Source organism: Amphibalanus amphitrite, unplaced genomic scaffold (assembly GCF_019059575.1).
Source record: "Amphibalanus amphitrite isolate SeventyFive unplaced genomic scaffold, NRLGWU_Aamphi_draft 000011F_arrow, whole genome shotgun sequence".
Classification (NCBI taxonomy): domain Eukaryota; kingdom Metazoa; phylum Arthropoda; class Thecostraca; order Balanomorpha; family Balanidae; genus Amphibalanus; species Amphibalanus amphitrite.
In genome coordinates this window covers 446823-459416 of record NW_024881507.1, presented here as the reverse complement: position 1 = coordinate 459416, position 12594 = coordinate 446823, and the positions used below count along the sequence as shown (strand labels likewise).

Genomic DNA, 12594 nt, shown 5'->3' with positions numbered 1-12594 from the left:
TCAGGAGACACGGCGGCTCCGCGGCCCCACGGCCCAACTCGGACCCGAAATAGGACGGCAGAGCGGCCTCTCGCCGCGGGCCCGCCGAGCGGCGGAGTCATCGCCGGCGGATCTATGCAGACTGATGCAACGTGGTGGGATGACGTATTCAGCTGCCTCTGGCAATGACCCGGAACATATGGTCGGAGAGTGAGCGAGCCCAGGAACCGGGCTAAACCGACGCCTTCAAAACGAATTGAATCGAGTAGTCGGAAAGTGGACAGACTGAAAAGTGGGAGGATGAAAACACAGGCGGATTCTCCAAATTCTCATTCTCGCTTAAAAGGAGCGACAATTTACGAATAAGTTCATCCGATAGGAAAAGTTGGAACCGCGAGTTTTGCATTGTCACACTCACAATGATGCTAATTGAATGATGCTTTAGGCCATTATGAACTAAATTACGCTCGTTTTTCATTCTATTCGCTGTTTGAAAGTACAGCCTGAAAAGTGTCATGCGCAAGTGTCCCTACGCTTCAATCCACTCCATACTCGTCGATCATCATGAAACACCACATGACAAAAATTGTGGAACTTCCCCTGGCCCGTTCAGACGGACCACACTCGGCCACTGTGGCCCGGCCGCCGCCGCCGCTGGGGCTCAAGGGTCATCCACCGTGTTTGCTGACGGAAACCGACAGGACGTTCCGCGAGTACCCGTCTGGCGAGGATTACCAGCCACCGAAAGAAGGAACAAACTCGAGCTTAATCCGCCGGCCAGTTCTTCTGTGTGTGTACTCAAACACAACTTCTCACTTCATTTAGCCTGCCGCGCGCTGAGACCGTCCCAGCCCTCTCCCAGAGTTCAGACTGAGAGCCTCCGCAGGCCTGCCGACTTTTAATGCACGGGGGTGCCGGGTACCGTTCGCTATGGGATAGAGAAAATTCCCTGTAGGCAGACAGGGACCGACAGACCGGAGATTGCACATCAGGGCAGCGAACCCGATGCATCACCAACCAAGCAGATCCTATCCATCCTGAGGTCGTTACCGCGCCGAATAACCCATCGACCGCGAGTCAGACGGAAACAGTTACAATATCACACCGGCGCGACTTCATAAATCTTCTCCACGTCCAAACTCTGCGCCAGTTGATGGAATCGAGCCTTTATTTTAAGTCAAAGGCGGGCGCTAAATAAGATCTCATGACTCCAGCACTCCAATCATACTCGTCACTGCAGTCTTTTGGCACATTCACAGGTGACGACAGTGACACACAAGTAAGAGATCTGAAATGCAAATAATGAACTGCCGATCTGGATATGAACTGCTCTGGCCATCTGATACCCGGCGTAAGCCTGCGATCCGCCGCCGCCGCCACCGCCGCCGTGAGGCAGGTCGTCGCCGCCAACACTCGGCCGCGGCCGACGGACCCGACGGGCGACGATCGATGGTGTACTGGGGAGACCAGCGGCCTGACTCCGGGCTGGACGGGTGGAGGGTCTCAAAGGGTATGACCGGACGGGTAGAAGGTTGACCAAAGCAAGGGTGGATGCTGGTGGGACGGGTCCGGTGGAGAGTGCCACGGGATCGTGGGAAACCCAGCCCATGAAACCCATCACTGAACGAAAGGGTATCTCAGCTCCCGACCCAGAGCCGATCAGCTCACGACCCATGGTGGGTCAGCTCCCGACCCACAGACTGGCGGCCGCAGTGTTCGGGCACCACTCGCCCGACCTTTGTCGGTGGCCGGTCGGCGTGACCCGACCCCGACCGCCCCGGTCCCAGTCCATCAGCCGCCCACCCTTGGGCGTTGTTAGGTCAGCGCCGGGCGGCGAGTGACATTTGCGGAGAGGCTCTCCAGCGCAGAAAGGGGACGGCCAGCGGCCGTGGGGTGACATCCAGGCTCCAGAGCGGGGGGAGAGAGAACGAGTGCCGATTTGGAGTCATAAGAAGAAAAAACTGATAAAAGGCAGTGCGAGAAATGAGAACCGGTAAACATGACACAAATATTTAGCTACAAATGCGTAGTTAAAGGAGTAAAAAAGGAGCGACAAGTTAGATGGCCATTCTCATTCGGAAGTCACATAAATTGAAGGCTAGTGAGACGATTCTCAGAGCAGTGGAGAATTCCCGCCGGCGGGACCGTGCCTCTGATGCTATGTCTCCACTGATTACAGCAAATGACGCCTGTAATGGCGACGGGCAGGGCGCAGAGAGGACGAGGGCGGCGCGGTGTCAGGTCAATAAGACCTCTGGCGCGCCCCGGCCGCCTCGGCCCATCAGCGGACCACGGGAGGCGACCGCGGGCTGGGGAGACAGAGCGAGGAGCGGCGGCAGAGCAACGGAGGAGAATCAGGCGCGGCGGGGGCGGAGGAAGGGGATTGACCACCCACTGACCACCCACCGTATCCCAATGGTAGTGTCTTCAGGGCGGCGGAGCTGTGCGTGGCTGAGCAGCTGGCCAACCGCTGCACTGTGGAGCGTCCTACCAGAACGGAGCCTGGTATAGACGTTCGGTCAGTCCGTGAAGAATAGAGGGACGGCCGTCCGGTCGCTCTGACATCGTTCGCAGATGCGGGATCTTCAACCAGCTGACCGCAGAAGAGCAGCAATGTAGCGCGTCACAACGCGCTGACGTCATCAGATGGCTCAATATTGCCTCCAGAATCATGACAGCGGCATATCGGATTATGATAGAATCCACGCACGCTCCTGATATAGACGATGAGTCGTACTCATGCAAGAACTCCCAACGTAAAAAAGTTGGTAAAATGTCTGTGGGGACGAGGAATCCGATAACTCTGTTCCACATTTGACCGAAGAGACCTGCTCTGTGACGTCACTGATCCAAAAAGGTGGCCGTCTGACGTCACTGGCCGAATCTGAGGACGGCGTGTAGGGCGGGGGATATCCCCGCCGGCCGCCGGGACCCTCCCATTGACCGATCGGACGCAGACCGATATAGACGCCGCGGTCGGTCAGGCGAGCGGCTCGGAGGGATCGAGCACTCCACGGCAGTTACCCAGGCGCGACCGGGCGGTCGGTCACGCTCGAGTGTGACCGCGCTAGTTCGAACGATGCTGAATACTGAACGTCAGCACGTCAGTCACTCGGTCGCTGTCTATCAAGCTACCCAGGCACAAACTACTCGGCTACAGGCTGCTTCAGGTACTTTCTAGTTTTCTACCTAGCCACACGTTGTCTCCTCGGCTTCATGGATTTTTAGCTATCGGCTCCAAAGTCTCCCCGTCTACAGTCTACATGTCGTCGGGCTTATTAACTGTAGCCTCCTTGTCTAATCGGCTACAGGCTACATTTTCACGTCTCCCCGACTACTCACAGCGGCAGATGACGGTGTCGCTCCAGAGCAGGTCGCCGCAGCAGTCACACCAGCTCGGCTGGTCCAGAGTCGCCGCCGTGAACCGGTGGCCCTCGCCGGTACCCGTGCCGTCAAACTGCCGAGGGCGGGGGTACCTGGTCAGTAGAGAATGGGACAGAACGATCACTTCAACACTTAGATCAACAAAAACATGAATGCCGCACTATGGACATTGTAATTAGCAATCACATGACTAAACAAAAGACTTAAAAAGTACTGATTCCGCTGCAGTGCTTACACCCAGCACCCAGCATCCATAATAGACAGCATCATTGAGCTGAAGTGTACCGTTTACAACGGAAAGACCCTCCATCCATAATAATGCAGCATACAACGAACAGGTAAGAAGAAACAGGACACTCCGTCGACACATTTCTGCATCGTTCCACATCGAAGCTAGCGACAAAACTGGCCGCTCGTCCGGCGATAACACCCGCGTCACAGCCAGTAATAAAAAAGATCGACGTAAGGGCGTGTTATCACACAGCATAAGCATCGAAACGTCGCTGACCCGTCACAGCCCGTTACCACAGCAGGAACATCGCTGCCCGAGTGACAGCCGTTTACCACAGCAGGGACATCGCTGCCCGAGTCATAGTATGTGGCGTAACAACAGGCACGCCGCAGAGGTCCCAGTGCAAATTTTATGGCGCGTTTGATCGATTAGCTGTCAGTCCTGACGACCCCTGCCGCACCACACGGTACTATGCTGAATAGGCAGCTGTCAGTCAGCTGTCAGCTGTCAAATGTCAGCTGTCAGTCAGCCGTCAGTCAGCTGTCAGTCTAACAATGAACGGTGTGGAGTTCAGTGGACTGTCACTCTCAGCAACCAACTGAAGAAACAGGTAGCACGATAAACGTAAAGTGACAGTAACTTCCCTGCCGAAATAACAGCTTCCTCCCAAACATCACGCTATCTAAGGAAGCATCGAAGCATCAAAGCCCATATAACATGAACCACCGTAACTGACCCAGTGTACGTAAGCCAATCACTTAATTAAAGATCCACCGGCCTGGGTGAACGACCGACCAAGGCCGTTCGGCGCAATCAATGTTCATCAAACCCGGTCGGTGTAGTGCGCCGGGCCGCAGCGGCGGCGGCGGCGCGGCCTGGGCCTCCCCTGGGGAATACCGAATATAGACCGGTAAGGACGGCGACAAATCACACGCCAGTGACCTTTGGGTAATGGCTGGCCAAACGGCGGCCAAAGTCACGTGATGTGCCTCGCCACCAAGCCCGCCTGGTCGGCTGGTGACCACGTGACATGCATCGTGATTAGCCGGGTGGCACGCGCGGCTCTGAGGTGTCACCGGTATTTTGAGAATGGCCAGGGGTATGCTGACTGGATTACTGAGGCCTCCAGTGACATACCCGGCGCTATTTGTTTTGTTTTGTTGGGTTAGGCCCTTTCGGTCCAATGAGACCATTTCAGAGCCGGGAGGATGATAGGATACAGGGGAAGACATTGGTCTGGGCAGGCACCCTAGTGAGTCGCCGGGGCTGAACCCGCACCCGGCGCTAACCCCGTTTGAGCATAAATATCATACTGACAAGTCTTTAGGTCTCACCAGTCACCTAACCATGTTGCAAAATATTAAAAGCATCGCCGCATTGCACCATCCAGAATGTGTCGAAATACAGTATCTTACAATGTTTAATACAATGAGTTCAGCGAAGACAAAACAAAATCAAAACAATAAGCCAAAGAAGTGGAATGTTTAAGTGCACATTTCATCGTCCTTAGATTACGTCGTCGAGGTGATATCATGGGAGCTGTCCGAAAGCCATCAGCTCATGGCAATGTTATGAACTAAACAGGCATGGTTAGCATTTCCCCATGTCATGCCGTGGTGCATGCACGTAGTGCTGTCGTCTCACCTCCTCCCAGACGGTGACGCCGCTGCCGGACCCGACTGTGGAGTCGCGATCCACGCACACGCCACTGTCCGTGTCGGACACCTCGCGCCACTGCTGCCGCCTGTCGGCCAGACTGCTAACTACAGGTGACGACGACACCCGGCAGAGGGCCGGGCTGCCGCCCACCAGCGGGCTACTCGGCGCTACCTGCAACAGAGGCGTGCGGCGGGCTCATGCGGCGGCACGACCGGCGCGGGCCGGCGCCCGGCGGTCGGCAGGCCACTATCTCACATAGAGAGACACAGAGAGCGCCGAGGGATCGCGGGGACGTGCAGTCAGCCTCCGCCCGGCCGGCTATTCTACCCACTGAGAGCGAACGATACAGGCTGGCTGCGGTATCTGGACGGAAATACAGCACTGATGTGTCTCTGACTCTGTGATATCAGAGTTGAATAAAAACGATATTCCTACAGAAAATAATGAACGCAAATTTGAGCCCTCGTTACGGTAAGTGTACCTCCTCCCACACAATACACCCAAGACCGTTCGAAATGACCGCAGTAACTCAAGTGTCCCATGTTCCGAATGGTTTGTAGAGCTATGTCGTACCAGCGCCGCTTTAGTTTGAGATTTGAGTCACAGCCCCGCACCTTTGACCCACATGGCGTGTCCCCGTATTGACCGTCACGTATTGACCGTCACAACTGTGCAGCGCGGGGCCGGCGTTGATCAAGCGGTCCGATACCAAGAAACTCGACAAACCCTCTCCCCTTGGCTGGCACTACATCGAATCTATGGAGCAAACCATGTCTTTTTTCGCGGCTGTGCCGTGAAAATTGTGGAAATTTTTCATTTACCTTGATATATCTTTCACTGATACAGATAAATATAGCTGAGCGAAATACCTACCAAAAATCCCACGGCAAGGCTGATCATGATAGGAAACATGGAACTAGGAATACGAACGTAATTCCGAAAACGCTCAAGTATTCTATGCAATAATGATATTAAAGGTCGTATGAAATACAAGGGGACGCAATTAGCGAGCTGCGTTAACATTTCACGACCTCCGGCCCAGCACTGTTCCGCGACTGCTTTCCGTGACGACAGAGCGGTAATCATAATGTAAGAGGCGGAGGCGGGTCGATAGCATCCCAAGCGCTCCTCGCCGACCACCGTATATAGCTGCCATTGTTTGATAGATTTACTCGATTATAATATGATAGATTAAATAGCACTGCAACACTGACGTGTACTTTTTCTTGTAACCTACGTCGCTAGCTTGAGGGTCATCTTTCATTCATTGCTTTTGCTTAGAACATTTAGCATTTATCAACATCAATCATATTTTGCAAAGCTGGGCTATTGCAAGCAGCACAATGCTGATAAGTTAACATTAAATTATAGGTGTGCGAGCAGTTAAATTAGCTTTGATAAAGCTTGCATGCACCTTGTCACGATGCCTCATGCTCTAAGAAACGGCTCATCTACCATTCCCATATGACTGTTAATCGTCATGACATGAGGCCGAGCCCAGCTGGTAGCCTCACAGCACCAGTAACCGCCGGCGGCCAGTCTGGCCACCCCGCGGTCCCCTGTACCTGAAATACTGACCCGGTAGCTGAAGGAGGCCATCTCGATGTGCTCGCGGCGCCGGTGCGGCGGAGAGGGCGCGGCGCCGGGGCTGCGCGCCGCCGCCGGCCGGCCGGCGTGCCGCCGCCGGAAGGCCGCCAGCAGGCCCCAGCTGTGCAGCAGCTCGCCGATGGCGTTGTGCAGGCTCAGCCGCAGCCGGTCCCAGTCGGGCAGCTCCGACTGAGAGCCGCCGGCCCGACCGCCGCCCGGAGACGGCGTCCGCGGCCCCGAGCTCATGCCGCCGCGGCTGGCGGGCAGCGCGCCGGATCGGTCAGCCAGGCACCGACAGACACAGAGCGGCTCTCTGGGTGCAGACCAAAGCAGACAGAGGCACTGCAGCACTGCCGGCAGATTGGGCACAGAGTCAGCTTTTGTGTCATTATCCACTGATACCTACAGCAGCTGGGAGTATGTGTGATTTCTGGTACTAGCTAGTTACCCTCAAAACCTTTGGGGGGGGGGGACTCATGGGGGCATCACAGTTACCTACTGACCCAGTCATTTGCACTGCAACTTGAACTTTTATCACATTCTTTTCTGTTCCTCTAATTCTGTTCAGAGTTCAGGATAGGTCATAGGAGTGGAAGTGGAATCAGTTTTTTATAATAAAGGTGTGAAACTGACATCAAATGCACTACGCAACATTTCCTCATCATCCTATGTTAAATTATTTTCTAGCAAGTGGCATTAAGAAAAACCTTCCTTCATTAATCATTTGCAGCTTATGCTTATCATTCTGGACAGCATCAAGGCCATTAGCCCATATGTAGATCAGCTACTAGGTCGGTTTGATCAGGAAAAATAGCTGTCCTATTTAATGAAGTGCATGACGCATGGGTGTATAGAAACCTCACTAAGTGTGGGAGGATGGGGGGGGGCTGCAACGAAACTTCAAGGTCACTTTGTGGGATCCCCAATCAACCTTGCTAAACCATTTCCTTCTCCTCATCTTAGTTTTGCATTTAAATAAAAAATAAAGATTTTACTTTTAAAAAATGCTGAAAAGTGGGGAGCCATATGCCCCCGGCCCCCGTGTTCCAACGCCTATGGCAGGATTTATGGAAATATTGAAATTACAGGCAAACAGAAAAACAGATAAGAATTACAGGTAATAATGAGGATATTGGAAATAGCCCAGTAGTGGCGGAACACCTTCAACTAAGGGGGGCACTGATGACTTTTGGTCCTATTCTTTCCATGCAACGCCCATAGGGCTAATTGGGGCTAATGTTAAAATGCCAAAATCAAGGGGGCACGGTGCCCCGGTGCCCTCCCCGTTCCGCCGCCTGTGAAATAGCCAATGCCCAATTCAATGCACACGGAGTCAAGAGTAGTAGCTAAAACGGAATACAAATCAAAATAACATGGATGAGAAATTTAGAAACAGTTGACTCACAATTAAACAAATCAAACCATCAAGAGTTGCATGGAATTTATAATGCACCATGCACCCAAGGCAGTATATATAACAATGCACCAAACACTACCGATGGTTTATATAGCCTTCGCCTTGCTACTATAATTGAAATATGAGATCAAAACATAAGAAGTCGATTTTATGCACGAGAAATAAAAAAATGAATTGTATTTTTGATTGGTAGCAATGCAAATTCAGCCATAAATGGCGCGCTTAGGACGTTAAATCCATATTCACCTGCCTTGCCTTTTACAAAATATCCTGCTTTTAGAAGCGAGTTGCCTAGCGACGATGACTTTTTGCTAGGCAACTTGTCACCACTGGCTTATAAATTTCATAGCGTGAATAGTGCTTGTAGCCGCATTTATTTACCTGGCGCCTTCACCCTCGTGTTTCGTTCACAACCCAGTTCATTATAGTTTATTATCATTTGTTTGTTATTTTGAGTTTATTATAATTATTGTTTGGAAGTTCAAATTCTTGGGTAAGGTAGCTTGAACTGGGAGTTAGTTGTGGAGCTGTTTATAGGTGAGTGTTATATCGTTGGATAACTTTCAAACAGGATAGGCATTGACAATGGGTATTGGTATTTGTACGACATAATCAATGTAATGATAACGTCACCTTTCATACTAGGCTTGCAAGCAATTTGATCAGAGGCCAGCTTTACCGACAGAAAAATAGCCGCCTGCCTGAATTGTTTTGCCTAATGACCGCTTCACAGTTCACATACTGATACGGAACGTAAATGGTAAAGCTTTCTGCTTATGTGCCCATCGCGATTGCTCCGTATGTGATGTGGTCCTGGTATTTATTTACTTTAGGTCCGCAAAACAGAGGGGTAAATAAAAGTCATTCACACGATACTCTAAGACCTCCTGATTTCATTTCTGATACTTATTCCTTCTAGAAACCAATTTAAAAGCACCAGTACACTAGTATCACCAGTATCACCACCAACGGCCCCACCTCCGACCGGAACTGCACGTGTCAAAAGACCGTCTGCGCGGCGCACCCGCTACAAATGGTCCAACCAAGGTTGAGCGAAATTACGGATGATAATAAATTGTAAGGAAAGTGACGTCAAAATAATCGAGGCGGAGCGGTGCAGTGCCGAAGGCAATGCCTTAGGAGAGATTACAGGCAATGGTAAGTCAAATATTTTTAGGTTAAGTGGTTGTGTATCTGGCTTCAGGCCGAAGGCCTGAAGCCTGATGCATAACCACTTAACCTAAAAATATTTGACTTACCATTGCTTGCAATCTATTCATGCAAGTCACTTTTTCCTTTTCCCCCAGTAGGCAACATCAGTAGGTCAGGTTAGGTAAGGTTTGGTTATTCTCGATCATTTTCTCATGCTCTATTACCTTTGCTAAATATTTTCTCTTTTTTTATTCACCGTTTTCCTTGTGCTTTGGTATTATGACGTCATTTTCATATCGTCGAAAACTAATGAATATCCGCATCATTTTTTTCTTTTATAGGGCAGCGTTGTATGTTTCGTTTTTGTCGCGGAAGCGTGCTTTCTTCAGTGTATATTGTGCAGCAGTGCGGTGTAATGTGCTGGGGTTTTAGTATCTTATTTTAAGTTTTTGATGCATTTAAGCATCATATCTGAATTCAGGACATCAAATAGTGTAAGAATGTGCATTTTTTCTTGTTAAAATAATATTGCGGACCTAAAGTAAATATTTACCTGTGGTCCTTAGGCAAAAAATTCCGGCAAGCGGCTATTTTTCTGTTGGTAAAACTGGCCTCTGATCATAAGTTCATTTAGGGATATGAACCCTATGGCAAGGGATTGTTACATAACATGCATCTTTATATAACTATCTATTTTTCCCCAGGCACTGCACAATAATGGATCTCAGACCACCAATGACCAGGAAGGAAGTTTTCTCATCCTATTATTGTCCAATTGAGGCAGGTTATAAGGACAGGTCTGGTGTTCTTCCATATGATAAAGCAGTCTGTCGTGCTTTAGAGTCCACTTATAGGAAGCCAAAAGATGTGACAGGATCTGAGGATAGGACACTTTTTGTTGGACGACTTCCCCCAGAAGCTGAAGAGGGTGATTTAGAGAAGGTGAGTGAATGTGGCTGGCCATGCTGATCCTATCCTGATTGTGAGGAAAGTCTCTTCATTAAAAAAAATGATATTAGCATCTGACATGTGTTCCATCAACCCATTTCAGTATGTAGCTTGAGGGCTGAGGCTCATGTTTTTCCCACTGATTAAAAAATAAGCATTTATCAGCCATCCAAGTAACCCCTGTCTGCCTACATTGGCAGGCATTCAGCAGGTATGGTGAAGTGGAGGAGACGCGCGTCACGCGTGACCTGGTGACGGGCGCGCCGCGCGGCTACGGGTTCGTAGTGTTCGCGCGGCGGCGGGACGCGGCTGCGGCGCGGGTCGGCTGTCGCCGGCTGTGCCTGGCCGGCGCGGACGTAGTGGTGGAGGCGGAGTTCAGCCGCGGCCTGCGCGGCTGGCGGCCCCGCCGTCTTGGTGAGCTGTCCACTGGGGAGCCGGACTGTGTGGAAGGCGGGCATGTCTGGTCGGTCAGACCACATGGGACGTCTGATGACGTTTGTGGTCTGACTCTGAGAACAACTGCTCGAGAACTTTATGTTTTCATAATCAGAACAGACATCCTTACAACTCAGCACTTTCTGAGCCGTCTGAGCCGATCCTGGGGATAAACAGGACCGAACGATATGGTGACCTTTCGTGACCTCAATGACATTGGAAAGTAATAATGCGATTTCGCCCATCGCTACGGCTTGGTAACTCATTTTGCAGCCCAAAAGATCTAGTAAGTTTGGATACGACATACGTTCCAAAGGTGAAATAGAGACGACTTCCGTAACTCGCCGATGTTCCGTCTCTGCGTGTTATTGATCTGGCTTCCGGTTTCAGGCGGCGGTCTCGGCGGCAAGAAGGAGTCGGGTCAGCTGCGGTTCGGCGGCGCGGCGCGTCCGTTCCAGGTGCCCGTCTCGGAGCCCACCGAGCCGGACCGGAGCCGTCCGCGGTGGACCAGTGACCGGGTCACGGACGGCGGGGAGCGCGTCCCCGACCCCGCCGGCGGGCCGGGCCGGCACAGCGGGGAGTCAGCTCCGTCCCAGCGGCGTGGTGAGGAGGAGAGACACCGAACGGAGGACGCTGGTCGGTCTGAGCGGGACGAAACCAGACACAGACACAGAGACAGAGACAGGCACCGGGAGCAGTCCAGAGACAGACACAGAGACAGACGCCGTGAGTCAGGTGAAGACAGACACCGGTCACATCGAAAAGACAGGCGCGGAGAGGACGTGGATCGGCACAGAGAGTATGGGAGTGACGGGCACGGTGATCGGCATGGCCGTGGGGAGAGGAGCGGAGACCGGCACCGGCGTGGCGACAGAGCAGTGGAGGACGGCGGCGAGCAACGCCGCTCACAGACTCGGTATCATCGGGAGCGGTAAATCGGCCCACGCCGACACGGCCCAAGCCGTGTCGGTTGATACGGACTTCACCTGGATCGCATGTAGAGTCGCTCATGTTACAGTCTTGCTGCTAAAGGATGGATTTTGCAAAGATAAAATGAATTTGTTGAATGATTCTGGTAACGGCGACGTGAGGGCTGTGATATTTTTTTCTTATAAATTTAGTCCGAACATTTTGAATGGAAGGATTGACAAGGACAGAGCCCACGCTAAGCGGAGCTTGTTGCGTTGACCCTGCCCTCTACCCTCTGATCGCGCAATCCCGGTTCTAAGGCAGGATTTGGAGTCCAAAGTTTAACGTACGCACATAGCCGCGCACTGGCGGTCCCCTCGCTGACTTCGCCTGGCTACGGCCTGCCATCAGCCGCAACCATACCTGTCAGGAGGCTCATAAACGTCAAGCGCCCGTCGCACTTCGAACCCTTACTTCTGTAACCGGGACGCGTGCTCTCACCACGTGGATTCGGGATTCCAATGCTCTACCGACTGAGCTACGAGATTCTTATTGAGCATTTTATTTCGTGAAAATGGGCCTGTCGATGGTGCAGCTCCCTCAATGTTTTTGCTTCGTTTGGTGGCTGTGAGAAATAATTGCTGAACTATGAATGTGCTTGTTGTGCGTTTGATCCATTGGTTTAAAACGATGGCGTCGGAGCTTTTTTATCCATCTTTTGTGATGTGCCGAAAATAAAAAGACATGACGTGTGAAAAATTAAAGTATTTTTGGGCGTGTTCGCAGTCATAGGTGGAGAATGTTGCTGGACTGGGGGTGCTCTAGCTCTCCCAATTCCATTCCGGCATAATTCTCCACGCATGTTCGCAGTCTCCGTGTCCTCGGACGAAGA

The 12594-nt window shown here is 51.8% G+C and overlaps 2 protein-coding genes across 7 annotated transcripts in view; one reads left to right on the top strand and one right to left on the bottom strand.

The window, feature by feature from the left end:
* LOC122381722 (ras association domain-containing protein 1 homolog) overlaps positions 1-8496 on the bottom strand; it is a 29368-nt gene extending 20872 nt beyond the window's left edge. The window contains exons 1-4 of one of the 5 annotated variants that reach the window (XM_043366270.1): positions 8247-8496; positions 6833-7191; positions 5240-5425; positions 3322-3436 (exon numbers count right to left, since the gene is read on the bottom strand). In XM_043366270.1, the coding sequence (XP_043222205.1) occupies positions 3322-3436; positions 5240-5425; positions 6833-7087 (556 nt within the window). In that variant the 5' untranslated portion in view covers positions 7088-7191; positions 8247-8496. The remainder of the gene's footprint in view (positions 1-3321; positions 3437-5239; positions 5426-6832; positions 7192-8246) is intronic. The other 4 variants (XM_043366262.1, XM_043366252.1, XM_043366279.1 and 1 more) reach the window with 4 other exon arrangements.
* A 115-nt stretch (positions 8497-8611) lies between these two features.
* On the top strand, positions 8612-12461 carry LOC122381742 (U11/U12 small nuclear ribonucleoprotein 35 kDa protein-like). Of its 2 annotated transcripts, none has more exons than XM_043366309.1 (4): positions 8612-8795; positions 10115-10352; positions 10559-10772; positions 11184-12461. In XM_043366309.1, exons 2-4 carry the CDS (start codon positions 10128-10130, stop codon positions 11726-11728), a joined length of 984 nt encoding a protein of 327 aa, XP_043222244.1. In that variant the 5' UTR covers positions 8612-8795; positions 10115-10127; the 3' UTR covers positions 11729-12461. The 2 variants fall into 2 exon arrangements, with proteins under 2 accessions (XP_043222244.1, XP_043222234.1); XM_043366299.1 differs by lacking the exon at positions 8612-8795 and adding an exon at positions 9797-9904.
* The last annotated feature ends 133 nt before the right edge of the window (positions 12462-12594 follow it).

Bases quoted from the DNA above. Each gene is read 5' to 3' on its own strand.
- LOC122381742 (XM_043366309.1), top strand. From the start codon at position 10,128: ATGGATCTCAGACCACCAATGACCAGGAAGGAAGTTTTCTCATCCTAT. The intron at 10,353-10,558 runs GTGAGTGAATGT...CTACATTGGCAG, and splicing joins AAGAGGGTGATTTAGAGAAG to GCATTCAGCAGGTATGGTGA. The intron at 10,773-11,183 runs GTGAGCTGTCCA...TTCCGGTTTCAG, and splicing joins CTGGCGGCCCCGCCGTCTTG to GCGGCGGTCTCGGCGGCAAG.